The sequence below is a fragment of the Priapulus caudatus genome, unplaced genomic scaffold (assembly GCF_000485595.1).
Source record: "Priapulus caudatus unplaced genomic scaffold, Priapulus_caudatus-5.0.1 Scaffold33, whole genome shotgun sequence".
Lineage (NCBI taxonomy): Eukaryota > Metazoa > Priapulida > Priapulimorpha > Priapulimorphida > Priapulidae > Priapulus > Priapulus caudatus.
In genome coordinates this window covers 702541-718501 of record NW_014577094.1, presented here as the reverse complement: position 1 = coordinate 718501, position 15961 = coordinate 702541, and the positions used below count along the sequence as shown (strand labels likewise).

The window sequence follows — 15961 nt, the reverse complement described above, 5'->3', positions numbered from 1 at the left end:
TCTCTCTCTCTCTCTCTCTCTCTCTCTCTCTCTCTCTCTCTCTCTCTCTCTCTCTCTACTATATATATATATATATATATATATATATATATATATATAACATTTTAAAGCTTTTAATCCCACACATCTTTAGAATAACCACGTTTTTCATAATCACAAGTAGTACTTAATGTCGATTATTTTTACTCGGCAGCAACTCTACATGTTAGCATTGCGATGTACACACCGTCACACGCCATACAGCCACGCACGCACGCACGCGCACACATGATTGCATGTGCCTTGTGCTCATATAGCTTCATGGTATTCCTACCCATCTTCAAGAGGCTCTGCATCCTCCACAACAGTAACGCCTTTCACCACATTGAACGCTTTGAGCAATGCCGTTTCAGCCCAACCAAGAGAATACATCTTTGCTATGATAGTAATAGTGATAGAATACGTGCGATACACTAGATAGAATACACTATAGTGATAGAATACGTTGTGGTGTCCGGTTGTTCAACACAACTTGTGCTACACCCCTTAATATGACCGACACGTGACGTAGCATAAAACCAGAAGACTCTATAGTGCAAATATACACTCAACCTGCATGGCCACATGGGAGGAGTTCTATCTAGCTGTAAATCTCAAACATACCACCAACTAACTGCATATTGATTTAGACTCAAGTACATTGATGTACACTGCAAAGTGCATCTAATAAATGTACTTTCATGCTAAACTAGTGGTGCCCCCGGACGGCCCGTCCTTGTGCAAACCAAAGGTTTGAGTTAATATATATGCAGCGGCACGCTCCCCTACTGGCAATTTAATACAAAACAGAGAATTACATATGGGAATTCACTGGGAATTCGACTAATCTGAATTCGTGGGCAACAGTGACTGACTTGACACAGCGTTTGCTGGTAAGCATGTCATCGTAGCATCGTTAAAAAATTTTGGGATTGAAAAGCGCACGAAAGACGAATAAAACTTAAATAACCCTAATTACCTCAATGACTACGCCCACCGCATGCCAGACACGATGTTTACTCGGTGACGTGGCCCTCCCAAATCCCATTGGTTGATACAAATCACGTGCCGCAAACTCCTCAATGACGCCACAGTGTTGTCAAGGCACATCCATAATACAGAAACCCAATGATCCTAAATAGCCAAACGCATAGAGCACAGACGACACGGCTGAAATGTCGTTGGATCGAATCCCATCTGTTTTTTAATTATTTTCCTGTTTTCTGTATTTTCCTATGTTTATCCATTTAACTATTTTTTCCCAATTAACGCAAATATTTACATGATTTATTTACAACAATTTAATAACAACAAATATTTTTTTTTGGTTTATAGGGTTAGGGTTAGGGTTAGGGTCACAATGCACCATAAAACAGGAGTTTGAGGTACGTTATTTGTATCAACCAATGGGTTTTGCGAGCGATACTGCGTGTGTGTAACACAGCTGTATATTTCGCCGTCGTTGAATTTCTCTTGCGTTTCGCGTGATTGACGGAGCAGTTCTTCAGTGATTCTCATGCAATAGCGATGTTTCATGTTTATAAACATTGACGTCATATGCGCACATGCGGAGTTTAACGGTTGGCATGATATTGTTCGATACAAGCACACGCACGCACGCACGCACGCACGCACGCACACACGTGTACGTGCACACACACTCATGCACGTACTTGTATGTGCACACGCACGCACGCACGTACGCACGCACGTCGACGTGCACATGCATGCACGCACGCACGTGTGCCTGCACACACACGCACACACGCACGTACGCACGCAAGCACACATGCACACGCGTGTATCTGCACACGCACACACGCACGCAAGCACACATGCACACGCGTGTATCTGCACACGCACACACGCACGCACGCGCAAACGCGCGCACGCACGCACGCACGTGTACGTGCACACACACGGACGGACGCACGCACGCATGCACGCACGTGTAAGTTCACACGCACGCACGCACGCACGTGTACGTACACACGCACGCACGCACGCACGCACGCACGTGTACGTGCACACGCAGCCACACTTCCTTGCCACCGTTTTACGTGCCACGCACGCACGCACGCTGCAAGCACGCTGTACGTGCACACGCACATGCGCACTGCTCGCACGTGGTGACGTTGCACACACACGGAGAACGGACGTGCACGTGCACACGCACGCACACTCACTGCACGCACGTTGTACGTGCACACGCCACGCACGCAGCCGAACGCATGCCGCAGCGTGTACGTGCTCACCGGCACGGCACGCAACGCACGCACAAAAACACCGCATAGCACGCACGTGTACGTGCTCACGGCCACCGCACGCACGCACGACACAACGCATTGCACGCACGTGTACGTGCACATCGCACGCACGCACGCACGCGTAGCGTGCACACGCACGCACGCACGCCCGCACGCACGCACGCATTGCACGCAGTGACGTGACGTTGTCACGCACGCCGCACGAGCACACACACACGCATGCACGGCACGTGTACGTGCACATGCACGCACGCCGCACGCACGTGTAAGTTCGCACGCACGCAACGCACGCACGCACGCACGCCGCCCACGATGCACGGTGTACGTGCACAACGGGCACGCACGTGCCGTAGCACTACTTAAACAGCGCTTTCTTCGGAACATGTGGTCATTCATCTGCTAAATGTAAGCAGCCGCTTCGCTTCTGCAACGACAAATAAAACTACACGCTGACCTGATCTATGACCGTCACATGGAAACATCGCTATTCCTGCATGCGCGATGGCTTGTGCTATGTTTGCTTAGTGAATTATGTACCCGCTAAATTGAGCTGTTCGCTGGCAGCAATTCTGTCCGTGCGCCGGCTTTCGATTTGGCGCACGGATCAATAGCGCCATGCGCGTGATACTTTCGTGACGTTTCCGCGGGTCGCGTTGCGCCTATGCCGCGTTGGAACTGCGCAGATTCCGGGGCTCAGCGGGCAGGTCATCAACACTCTCAGGCGACGCTTTCTCTGGGTATCGGTCTCTCATCTGGTGCCAACGTTATATTTATCTTTGGTGTAAAAGCCTTGAATATTGACTCAAACATGCACACAATAGAACCATTATACTATTAATTATTATATTACTTATATTCATATTAATTGCGTACTGATGCGTCACTTAATTGCTGCATCCTGTGGCACCAAGCGGCCAGTTAATGTCTCAATATTTCATCGTTTTGTTTAATTAATTCAAGCATAGTATCTTATCTCTCTCACCTGTGTATATCAACGGTCTTACGCAGATGGTGTAGACTCATTAGGCGCGTTTTACCATTTAAGTTACTTGGCATGTATACTGACATTGATGGAATTTGGCTATATTCTTTTTTGTTTTCTTTTCTCTTGTTCATTGACGGATTGAAGGAATCTCAAAATTTACATGATTAACAATAGCTTTGAATATGCAGGGGCGTCAAGTGAAGCTGACGCTCAAAAATAGGAAAATTAGGAATTTCAGATGTGAAAAACATAGGAAGAAATAGGAATTTTTGTGATACATAATAGTTGTTAAATGGAATCATTTTTTTGCGAGATTGGCCCCCACACCCCCTCATGCAAGCCATCTCCCGATCCACCACAAATGGTTTTATTAATATACAAATTTGGAGTTACTCACATGCGACAATATTTTGAGGTTTTAATGAGGAAATGCCATGTTAAAATGCATAAGCGTTTATACATGCATAAAGCACCATACTGTAGCTACTCCAAAATAGTACGACGTACATGTTATACATGGGCAGATCATTTGGTCAGTACATTGTGTTTTCAGATATGTACTCGGGTGACAAATATCTGTAGTACCTGGATACGACCACACCCTTGAGCATAACTATTATGTCAGGTGGTTCTAAGTTGGGTTGTGCTGTCATATAAATGTCATAACGTAACAGTTGTTTCCATGCTTATTATCTTATTACACTGTTTTGCTAACATGATTGATATTCGTGGTGCAATGTTTTTGTCGATTTTTACCTATGTCTTTTTCTGTCCATTATTAGTAGTATGAATTAGTAGCACGATTTTTCCGCGCAGCGGGTACCGCAGATAGTTGACTTCTAACTATTTTACAACGCTGTATTGATTGTGTAGGTACAGATATCCCTCATCATCACCCTCTTTACCTCTTTTAAAGTAAGAATTAGCTTTGTGCACACGACGTTTCTGCTATTCGTTTATCGCTACTAGGTTGCCAGTACGATACTAAGTTAGGTCTGTCGGGGGTATCATACGCTAAAGTGCTGTTTGCTAGCTCATTAGATATGGGCCTCTCGTAAAATTTGTCTCGGTTCTCGGATGCAGCAACGTTAGCCATCCGCGCACATCAGCCGCTTGCACGCGCTTATCTCTATAAGTCACATCAGCCACACCTACTACCTGCAATAGCAAGCTAAAAACGTAGGTCTAGTTGCTAAGTCCTGTCACGTGATTTCAACGGTATTATTCACGTAACATGTTCCAGATAGGGGTACCGCGCCCACACCACGAGGACAGTGAAATCACAATTCTGACTATGTATCCTAAAGGCCCAGTTCTCAGAGGAGTGCCCCTGCTAAAATACGACCACGAATTCAAATAGTTTGCCCACCGATACATTTTCAGTCTCGGTCAACTTTTCATCTCATGTATTTTTTGGACATTTGCATCCACCTGCCACAGTGCAGTTTACAATATAATCAAACGACTTGTGACCATTAGTTACACTCGCACATCTCAGATGTCGGAATAATAAATGTGGCAAACAAATGACAAACCTCTACGTTAGAAAGATACCGTCCTGTGACTATTGCTCACTATATGCTCTCATATGACTATACTATTAGCTTGTCCATTAGCTATCCCAAAACTCCAAGCGGCTGACGAAGTAGCAGGCAAAATTAATAGCGAATCATTCATCATCTGTGTACATTCACACACTCGTGGCCGTACTTGACGGCAATCCAAGCTACTGTACCTTGCAATTTCTCCATTGTTGTCTTATTCTGTATCGCCATTGTTGCGGCCAAATGGCCACGACCCACTTTCTAACAAATCCCAACCGAGCTTTTCTTGTTGCCGGAAAATCTCATATATATACCTTGGTTATGTCCAAAACGCGTGTCGATCACTTCCATTACTTTTATTATTGACCAACATCTACGTACCTTTATTATTTACCTAACAATCGCGGACAGCCAGCTGGATTATGTACGGGCGACATAATTTTTCGCGCAAGCACTGACTATAGTGCCGCTTCACACGATTATACCCACCGGCCTGCTGCGCTCTCACCGTACTCCTCCATCTCGGTGCCTGAAATTTCTCGGCTGAAATACGTGTAGCGACCTTGCGATGCGTTCACCACGACGCGACTCGAGCTTAGTGAGCTAGGCTATCATATTGACTGGCATACCCGGTCGACAGTTCACACGCTCACACTAACGTCGCTGTAGCTTTAATGGCTACAGTCTTTCAGGTAAAGGGCGGACACACACGGCCGATTGCATCGGCGCGATCGGCATCGGACGATTGGCATCGCGCGATGAAAATCGCATGTCCACATGTGTCCATCATCGCCGCCGATTTCACCCATGCATCGCGCCGATGCCATCGCACAGATCAAAACGTTTTGATATTATCGCCCGATGCCATCGGCCGATGCAACTTGCCTGATGCAATTAAGCCACTGGTGTGTCCGCGACCGGCGATAACATCGCCCGATTGTACAATTCATCAGCCAATCAGAGTTGTTCAATGATACTGACGTAATTCGACAAAATGGCAGACTTCATGGAGCAGGAGATAATTCATTCAATAAGTTATTAAATACTCCATGCGTCGGTCGACGACCAACCCAGGGTTTAACCCAGTGGGTACGGTTCTCCCACCGTTTACTGCGCTTCCTTGTTCGTCGTAAAGTCGTGATATAAACTGCCATTGCAATGGCAAGTTTCCGTTTTTTCTTATTTATTTTCTTTCTGGACGCTGCCATTTTGTTGGTTACCCCCACTCTCTTTCTCTCTTTCTCGCACTCCCCACGGTCTGTCTCTCTCTCTCTCTCTCTCTCTCTCTCTCGCACTGCGCGCGCAAGAATCGGGCGATGCCATCGGCCGATGCCATCGCCCGATGCAATCGCCTGGTGTGTCCGGCCCTTAAGCGCGCTATACAGTTTCGCAATTCGAAATTGCGTTCACTCGACAGACAATACGTGGCCAGCTCAATACGTGTGAACGCTCAAGTATGGAACTGAAATCCTCGTGTGAACGCAGCTAGTAAGTGGAGTATGAGTAAAGAAGGTGCAAGAGGACAGGAGAAGATGGGTGACCAAAGGCAAGAGAAACAGGTCTACACAGAATACACAGAATAAACCAGAATAACCAGAATAAACCAGAATAACCAGAATCTACACAGAATAAACCATCTGCTTATGACCTCCACCACCTGCCCTTCCTATTCTACTGTTTCTCCTCCCTTTGGTCATGCACCCATCTTCTCCTGTCCTCTTGCACCTTCTTTGCTCATACTCCACTTGGTTTATTCCCATTTCGCCATTTCCCACTTCGCCATTTTCCCATTTCGCCAGTTTCCCACTTCGCCAGTTTCCCATTTCGCCAGTTTCCCACTTCGCCAGTTTCCCATTTCGCCAGTTTCCCGTTTCGCCAGTTTCCCATTCCGCCATTTCGTCCTATCTCCCCGACCACCCCCTTGTTCGAGGTGGGTTATAAGTAGGCCTCTGTAATGAATAAATTATAATGAATCATTAAATATGGAGTCAACTATTTATTTGAAGAACAAGAAGGCGAAATCGTACATATCAACCCATGGATCATGTACAGGCAAACTTAACCCTAACCCTAAACCTAACAACCTAGAAATGACTCTTTTTTAAGAATGGAAGGATAAATTTCGTGCAGGGGTGAAAGCAACATAAAATATTGGCGAAATGGGAAACTGGCGAAGTGGGAAAATGGCGAAATGGGAAAATGGCTAAATGGGAAAATGGCGAAATGGGAAACTGGCGAAGTGGGAAAATGGCGAAATGGGAAAATGGCTAAATGGGAAATGGTGGGAAACTGGCGAAATGGTTAATGGCAAAATGGCAAATGGCGAAGTAGAAAACTGGCGAAATGGGAAGACACCAACCAGGTGCACAGAAAAGAATAGGGAACTGCGAGAACATAAGTTTGAAGAAACTAAACACTATGTTATAAAATCAGCAAGCTTAGACCAACCAGTTTCAAAACAAAAAAAAAACGTTCCGCTTTCATCGGAAATGGAATTAATACATAAATACATATGGTAAACCACGTTTACTGGTGGCCACTCATGATCACGTAGATGATAAATTTTTTAATTAAAATGTAAATCTGTTAATTTTCAGGTTGCATTTCCACCATTGACTGACGCTAGCCATTAATAATGTGGTTTTCTAAGATGTCTTGCCATAATACGTAAAACGCAAAACAACAGCGTTATATATATTACGCTATATATATATATATACGTAAATATATATAGAACAATTCACAGTAATTAAAGGTTCCTGTAGTGTATAACCCATCCATATATTTAGTGTTCCAATTGATAATAATTACAGTCGGTAGATGGAGTTGGTGTAGGAGATGAGGTATTGAAATCGAGGCTCTTATTATGGCGGGTAAATAAACAGCATAAAGACAAAGCAGTGTTATTGGTTAAATCTGGAAATATAACACAGTAAACGTTACATATGGCGACGAGGATAAAAGATTAAATTCGACTGACAACTCAAGCTACAGCTGACGAGATGTCTTCCCTGAAACAGCTGGATATAGGATTATTTCCTGAGTTTGATCTGGCGGGTGATCCTTCCAGTGTTGGTCCCAGATGGCAAAAGTATTTGAAAGCCTTCAGGCCGTACGCTAATGCAAAATGTATCACTGACGACGGTCAGAAAAGAGACTTATTGTTAACATGTGGGGGTTAAAGGTTACAAGATTTATATGACACCCTACACCCAGAAGACTCCGAGGAAGAAGAAGAAGAGGATAAAGAGACAACTGTCAACCAATCTGCTGCTGAAACAGGAGATGGTGGATGTGAAGGAGCAGCGCCGGTAGTGGTGAGAAACAGGTTTAAAGAGACCGTTGAAATATTGTCAAAGCATCTTGTGGTGCAAGTTAATGTGTCGTTCGACAGACATATGTTTAAGAGGCTATACTACCAGAGGCAAATGAGACTATAAGCTGCTACATCACACGGTTGAGAGAGAGGGCTGCCAACTGCGAATTCATAGATGAAGATGACCAAATCAGGGACCATATTATCCATACATATGGGGCCACAAGTCTGCGTAGGAAACTCCTACAAATCGGAAAACAGCTGACATTGGCTAAATTGCAGGAGATTGCTTGTGCCTATGAAGCTGTAGAGACTCAGTTGGAAGAAATGCGTCTAAATGGGACTGTCCACAGAGTAACAGGTAAACCGCAAAGGGATAAACCGATTAAAGATGACAAGGACGGGGTGTATCGGAAGACACTGCGACCATCCCAAGGTGTGTGTTATAGATGTGGACAAAGCGGACATTACGGCAAAGATGTAACTTGCCCGGCTAAAGGCAAACAATGTCGTAAATGTTCGAACTATGGCCATTATGCAAAAATGTGTAAATCCAGTGACAGTACGTCAGACTCCTGGAAGCCAAAGAGGGGTAAAGAGCGTGTAAATTACGCTGAAACGAACCAAACAGAGGAAGATGGTGACCATGATTACACATTTTGTGTAAACGATAAAACTGACTGTGACAGAGTGGAAGTCCAGCTGGGAGGGGTACCAGTGAAAATGGTTATTGACTCTGGTGCCAGTGCAAACATCATCTGCCAGTCTTTGTGGGAGCAGCTGAAAGAAAAGCGGATCAAGTGTGCATCACAGAAATGTACGAAACAACTCTTCGCATATGGATCGATCTAAAGTTCCATTACCTGTAATTGGTACATTTCAGTGCACAGCAGTAGTGCAAAATACACAGGTGAATGCAGAGATCATGGTTGTGAAAGGAAGTGGACAGCCATTACTTGGGAAGAAAACTGCAATGTAACTCGGTGTGCTGAAAGTGAGACTGAATATAAACACAATAGCAAGTGACAGCATTGAAAACGAATTTGAGAAATGCTGTACAGGGGTTGGTAAGCTGACAGATTAGCAAATACAACTACACATCAATGAGGCGGTACAGCCAGTGGCTCAACCTGTCAGGAGAGCTCCATTTGCGCTCTGTGACAAAATCGACCAGAAACTGAAAGAACTGCTTAACATAGATATCATCGAGCGTGTAGAAGGGCCGACACGCTGGGTAAGCCCATTGGTGGTAGTACCAAAGCCGAACGGGGACATTCGTGTGTGCGTCGACATGAGGCAAGCAAATAAAGCGATCATCCGTGAGCGCCACTACATACCAACTGTGGATGAGGTGCTACATGAGGTGAACAACAGCAAGGTATTCAGCAAACTCGACGTAAAATGGGGATATCACCAAGTGGAGTTGAGCCCGGAATCACGTGACATAACAACGTTCGTGATGCATGCTGGATTATTCCGGTACAAAAGGTTAATGTTCGGGATATCGGCAGCACCAGAGAAATATCAGCATGTCTTAGAACAGGTTCTGGCCGGATGCGGGGCCAGTAACATTTCCGACAACATGGAGATACACAAGAAGAACATGATAAATGCATGCTGAGTGTACTGAAGAGATTGAATTAGCGTGGACAGACTTTAAATAAAGACAAGTGCAAGTTTAACCTGACACAGATAGAATTCATGGGACTTCTGTTGTCAACCAGAAGTGTGGGTCCAACCGAAGAGAAGGTCAGAGCCATAGTGGACGCTAGGGAGCCTGAAACCGCAATGGAAGTAGGTAGTTTCCTGGGCCTGGTCAACTTCAGTGCAACGTTCATCCCGGATTTTGCTAGTTTGAGTGAACAGATAAGGAGACTAACCAGAAAAGGCGAAGAATTCAAATGGGGCCCAGAACAGACCCAAGTCGTTCCAAGAACTGAAACGTTGGTTGGCCAATCACAAAACATTGGCTTACTTAAGACAAGGGGAGAAAACACAGGTCATAGCTGATGCAGGACCTGTCGGTCTTGGCGGGATATTGGTTCAAATACAGGACGGAGAGCCCAGAGTTGTGAGCTATGCCAGCCGCAGTCTCAGCGATGTAGAGCGCAGGTATTCGCAAACCGAGGAGGCGCTAGCATTAGTTTGGGCATGTGAGAAGTTTCATACGTACTTGTATGGCATCACGTTTGAACTAGTTACAGATCACAAGCCTCTGGAAGTGTTCTATTCAGCCAGATCGAAACCATTTGCTCATATCGAAAGATGGGTATTACGCTTGCAGCCATACGTGTTCGATGTCGTGTACAGACCGGGGAAAAATAACATTGCTGATGCATTATCTCGGTTAACACAGATCACAAAAGCACAGAACGTAGCTGAAAAATATGTTCAGTTTGTCACTAAAGCAGCGACACCGCGAGCTATGACGACACAAGAGATCGAAGAAGAGTCGACCAGCGATGCTGAACTACAGGAAGTGCAACAATGTATCAGTTTGCAGAAGAAATGGGAAGATTGCAAGTCAGCAAGCTACAAACATTTGTGAGATAAACTATGTGTTGTTGGCAATGTAGTGCTGCGTGATAGGAGAATCGTCCTGCCATGTAAACTGCGACCATGGGCAATTGAACTAGCTTATGAGGGGCACTCAGGCATTGTGGCCATGAAGCAACTGTTGAGAACCAAACTGTGGTGGCCAAATCTCGACAAAGAGGCTGAACGCCAGTGCAGTGCTTGACACAGCTGCCAACTTGTCGGTATGCCAAATGCACCTGAGCCTATGTCGCGAACAACAATGCCCAAGGGACCGTGGGAGGGATGTGGCAGTGGATTTTCTTGGACCGTGACCAAATGGAGTAAGTCTGCTAGTAGTGGTAGATTACTATAGTAGATACTTTGATGTTGCATTCATGAAGAGCACCACCTCTGAGAAAACAATTGAGGCACTGGCAGGAATGTTTGTGACACACGGTCTCCCAGTGACACTCTCATCTGACAATGGGCCACAGTTCCGGTCTGTTGAGTTCAGGAGGTATTGCAAGGACAATGGCATCAAATTGTGCCGGAAAACACCTCTATGGCCACAAGCCAATGGAGAGGTTGAGCACCAAAACAGATCATTGCTGAAACGACTCAAAATCAGCCAAGTCGAAGGTGAAAAGATGCAGCAAGCAGTGCGGAAATTCCTCATGCAGCAGCGCACGACACCACATGCCACGACAGGTGTCACACCATCCGAACTGATGTTTCGGCTAAACATCAGGACTAAATTACCTAACTTTATGAATGAAGGTGTGAGGGATCACGAAAAGGGAGAGACAGAGAAAGTACGCTGACCAGAGAAGGAAGGCGCAGACCAGTACCTTGATGCCAGGAAAAAGAGTACTACTCAGAGGAGCGAAGGATAATAAACTCTCGACAACGTTTGAATCTGAGCCTTACACGTTAGTCAGCAAGACTGGGAACAAAGTTATTGTTGAATTGCCACAAGGAGTGAAGTACGAAAGAAATAGTTCTTTCGTAAAGAAGTACAACGAGCGACCAGCTAGCCCACACGCCGAGTATGATGAGGACAGCAATATCGTACCAGATGAGATACCAGAAGAGGGGAATCCAGCAACCGAAGCTCCAGCAGAAGTGATGGCCCTGAAGAGAACTGTGCGCGTGCGAACAGCACCGAAGAGATTTAAGGACTTTGTTGTGGGCGCAGTTCAAAGTGAATAGTGATTTTGGATACTACTCGTTCCATTGTTTGGTTGTAATACTGGTCTGCATGATGAGTCTGAACGACTTTGATACAAGGACTAGTTTACACAAGGAAGTTTGAACAGTAGAGTTCTTTTCATTGTTGAGAAATGTTTTCAATATATACGGATATAGAAATACATTCATATATAGATGTCCTGCATGTGAAATCATTAATTAGGTTATAATTGTGATCTGAGGAAAAGAGGGATGTAGTGTATATATTTAGTGTTCCAATTGATAACTAGAAAGGGCAGTTGTTGCCAACTACATGTATCCCCCGTGTTCTCCCCAAAAATTGAAGATGTGTAAGCATACGAAGTTTGGTCGCGCTAGGTCAATTAGAGGCCGAGTTAAAGAGCAGAAGGAAAATATGATGAAGGTCAAGGTCAATGTCAAATAAAGGTTGCAGTGACCTGGTTTCGGTACGCGACACACTATCTCCCCAAGATGTGTAAGTATACCAAGTTTGGTTGCGCTAGGTCAATTAGGGGCCGAGTTATAGAGCGGAAGGAAGATATGATCAAGGTCAAGGTGGTAGCGCTAGGTCAATTAAGGTCAAATAAAGGTCGTAGTGACCTGGTTTTGGTACGTGACACACCTTCTCCCCAAGATGTGTAAGTATACCAAGTTTGGTAGCGCTAGGTCAATTAGGGGCCGAGTTATAGAGCGGAAGGAAATAAGATCAAGGTCAAGTAAAGGTCATATAAGGTCGTAGTGACTGGTTTTGGTATGCGACACAACCTTCTCCCCAAGATGTGTAAGTATACCGCAAGTTTGGCTGTAAGCTCTAGCTCATTACGGCAGCCGAGTTATAGGGCAAGCAAGGAAAATTGATCAAGGACCAAGGTAAGAGGTCAAATAAAGGTCCGTAGTAACCTGGTTTTGGTAGCGCAGGTCCTATTAGGGGCCGAGTATAGAAGGGGCTGGACAAGAGATATGATATAAGGTTAAGGTAAATGTCAAATATTAAGGTTGCGCGCCACGTGACCTGGTTGGTACGCTGCCACCTTCTCCCAAAGATGTGTAAGTAACCAAGTTTGGTAGCGCTAGTCAATTAGGGGCCAAGTTAGAGAGCAAAGAAGGGAAATAAATGATCAACGGTCAGGTAAAGGTCGAATAACAGGTCGGCAGTGACCTGATTTTGGTAAGCTGCTCACGTTCTCCCCAAGATGTGTCAAAGTATACCAAGTTTGGTAGCGCTAGTAAATTAAGGGGCCGAGTTAGAAGATCGGAAGGAAAATATGATCAAGGTCCAAGTAAAGGTCAAATAAATGTCGCAGTGAACTGGTTTTTGTACGCTGCTCACCTTCTCCCCAAGCATGTGTAAGTCTACCAAGTTTTGGTAGCAATAGCTAAAATCAGGGCCGAGTTTACAGAAATCGGAAGGGTAAATATGATCAAGGGTCAAGGTAGAAGGTAAATAAATGTCGCAGTGATCTGCGTTTTGTACACTGCTCACCTTGCTTCCCAGTGTGCAAAGTATAAAGTTTGGTAGCGCTAGTCAATTAGGGCCCGAGTTACGAGATCGGAAAGAAAAAAATATGATCAATTCAACGGTAAAGGTCAAAATAAAGGTCACAGTGAAACGCTGGTTTTGGTTAAACACTGCCACCTTCTCACCCAAAAATGTGTAAGTATACCAAGTTTGGTAGCGCTAAAAGGTCAAATTAGGGGTCCGAGTTAAATAAGAGCAGAAGAAAATTGTCTGCAGGCGGCTGGGAGAGACATGAAACCATACGTATCCCGGCCGACTTTCGTCGCGGGTGATACAATAATTAGCAGTCCCGCAGATGGCAGTTGGTGTAGGAGAAATGAAGGGTATTGAAATCGAGGTTCTTATTATAGCGGGTCAAATAAACAGCATAAAGACAAAGCAGTGTTATTGGTTAAATCTGGAAATATAACACAGTAAACGTTACAGTTCCCATGCACATCGATTACAGAAGGATTAGGAATCGCTGGTTGCTGAATTGCACGCGAAAAGATCGGTCGGTCAGCTAGTCAAGTCAGCTAGAATTCATCAACGACCAATAAAGGGCGATGCATACGCGCACACATCCGTTTCAAACAAGTAAATTCATCGAGTAATTACAGCTATGTATACATCTCCATGACTTTACACAAAAGCACGGATTTTCTTACTGTTATCACCAGCTGTTCTATAACAACACTCTCATAGAAGTCACACAAGGAAAGGTGGATGCTACAGTAACTGCTATACTACAGTTTGACACAGTTGGCCCACATTCTTGTTACGCGAAATTTAGATTTCTCTCTCCAGGTTATAAATGTAGCGAGAATATTAACCAAGATTTCACCAAACATTGGCATCAGTGCTGCACAGTTACGTGCTCACGCTGCTGCCTACCACACTGATTAGCTGTTATATACTAATAATTGATGACATGGTGGTTGTGGACATGTACTTTCATGACATTTGCATCATAATAAAATATTCTACATTGATTAAATTAATTATCACAAATATATAAATGTACTAGCGGGATACCGGCATTGCCCGGGGAAATCAGTGGCGTTACTTCAGTTGGTGACCGTTTGGTGAAAGAAAAATACCCCAAAATCGAAACTATCTATCTATCATGCATCCGTTCATGCCAATCCCAATCGCTCCGCCCGACATCCCATCCCATCCCATATTCGCATCCATCCAAGGCCCAGGCCTTCCATTCCATCCCATCCCATCCCCCTATCCCAGCCCATCCAATGCCATGCCATCCCATCCCCATCCCATTCGCATGCCATGCCATCCCATCCCAATCCCATCCCAACAGTAAAACAATATAAGAAATCAAAAGTAAGTCACTTAAAATAAAAAAGTCAAAAATTATAATAATAAATGAATTATTATAAAAATATATATATTTTGATATTTAACCTACATAGGCTTCCGCTGAAGTGTTCCGTCAGTTTGCGCTAGTCATTCACCATGCTAGTACCATAGTTTATTCTGGATTTTCACTAAACGTTTAAATGTGGTAAAAAAATTAAAACTTTGAAATTAATGGTGAATACTGCAGAAGTACATACTAAACAGTCCAAAAGTAAAGAAACAAAGCATTTCCCGAGGTGGGATTCGAACCCAGAATCAATGGTTTAGGAGTCCGATGCTTTATCCATTTGGCTACTGGGCCGTTATGGTTATACACCGTGGATTCACACGTACGTGATGTATAATAATGTTAATCTGTACGCCATCTATTGATGAATAGAATTTTTATTAATTTTTAATTTTTTAACTTTTTTGAAATTCAGTTTGAGTTTCAGCCAGAACCACCTCCCAGACGTGCTGATTCTGAAAATACATTTACATACCAGAGACCAGGCTCAGCTCTGCTAACAATTTTCTACTTTCATCACAATGGCAATGAATTATTCTACTAATAAAAACTTTGATGCAATAGTGTGATAAAATTAACAGTACACATTTCAAAAGACAGTACATGATTTTCAGTCGTCTTTTCGGTGTGTGGTAGCTCTAGAGATTAAATGAACCGCCACTATATATATAACCGCAGCAAACCAAACTTACACAATATGAATGGATGCACGTAACATAATGCAAACAAAACAGTTCCTATACTAGAAGCAGTGCAACGTGGGGTTAGCATGAATGAATGCGTGCATACAGAGAATGTTACTGACTGTGTAGCAGCTGCCGGTGGGGCGGAATGGTGATGCGACCATTTGGGTAGCTGCAAGCTGTCTTGCCTCAGCTCAGACATGACACACATGCGACCTGTGCCTCACCATACACTTATTCACCTGCAACAGCAACGAGAGATAGAGTGACTAAGCAAGCAGTGGGACGCAGGAATGCTGTGTGAGAGTGGAGAAAAGGGGGGAGAGAGACAAAGAAAGAAATGGAGAGAGAGAGAGAGCGAGAGGGAGAGAGAGCGAGAGAGAGAGAGAGAGAGAGAGAGAGAGAGAGAGAGAGAGAGAGAGAGAGAGAGAGAGAGAGAGAGAGAGAGAGAGAGAGAGAGAGAGAGAGAGAGAGAGAGAGAGAGAGAGAGAGAGAGAGAGAGAGAGAGAGAGAGAGAGAGAGAGAGAGAGAGAGAGAGAG

At 44.5% G+C, this 15961-nt stretch overlaps 1 protein-coding gene and 1 long non-coding RNA gene across 4 annotated transcripts in view; both read right to left on the bottom strand.

The window, feature by feature from the left end:
• Positions 1-7240, bottom strand: part of LOC106816885 — an 18317-nt gene extending 11077 nt beyond the window's left edge. Inside the window, exon 1 of the long non-coding RNA XR_001394952.1 lies at positions 7230-7240. This is a non-coding gene — a long non-coding RNA (uncharacterized LOC106816885). The remainder of the gene's footprint in view (positions 1-7229) is intronic.
• Positions 1-15961, bottom strand: part of LOC106816844 (transmembrane and coiled-coil domains protein 1-like) — a 99020-nt gene that overhangs the window by 57168 nt on the left and 25891 nt on the right. For 2 of the 3 annotated variants that reach the window (XM_014821484.1, XM_014821499.1), the window contains exon 3: positions 15544-15663. The exons of the other annotated variant lie outside the window; for it this stretch is intronic. In XM_014821484.1, the coding sequence (XP_014676970.1) occupies positions 15544-15632 (89 nt within the window). In that variant the 5' untranslated portion in view covers positions 15633-15663. The remainder of the gene's footprint in view (positions 1-15543; positions 15664-15961) is intronic. 3 annotated transcript variants of the gene reach the window in all.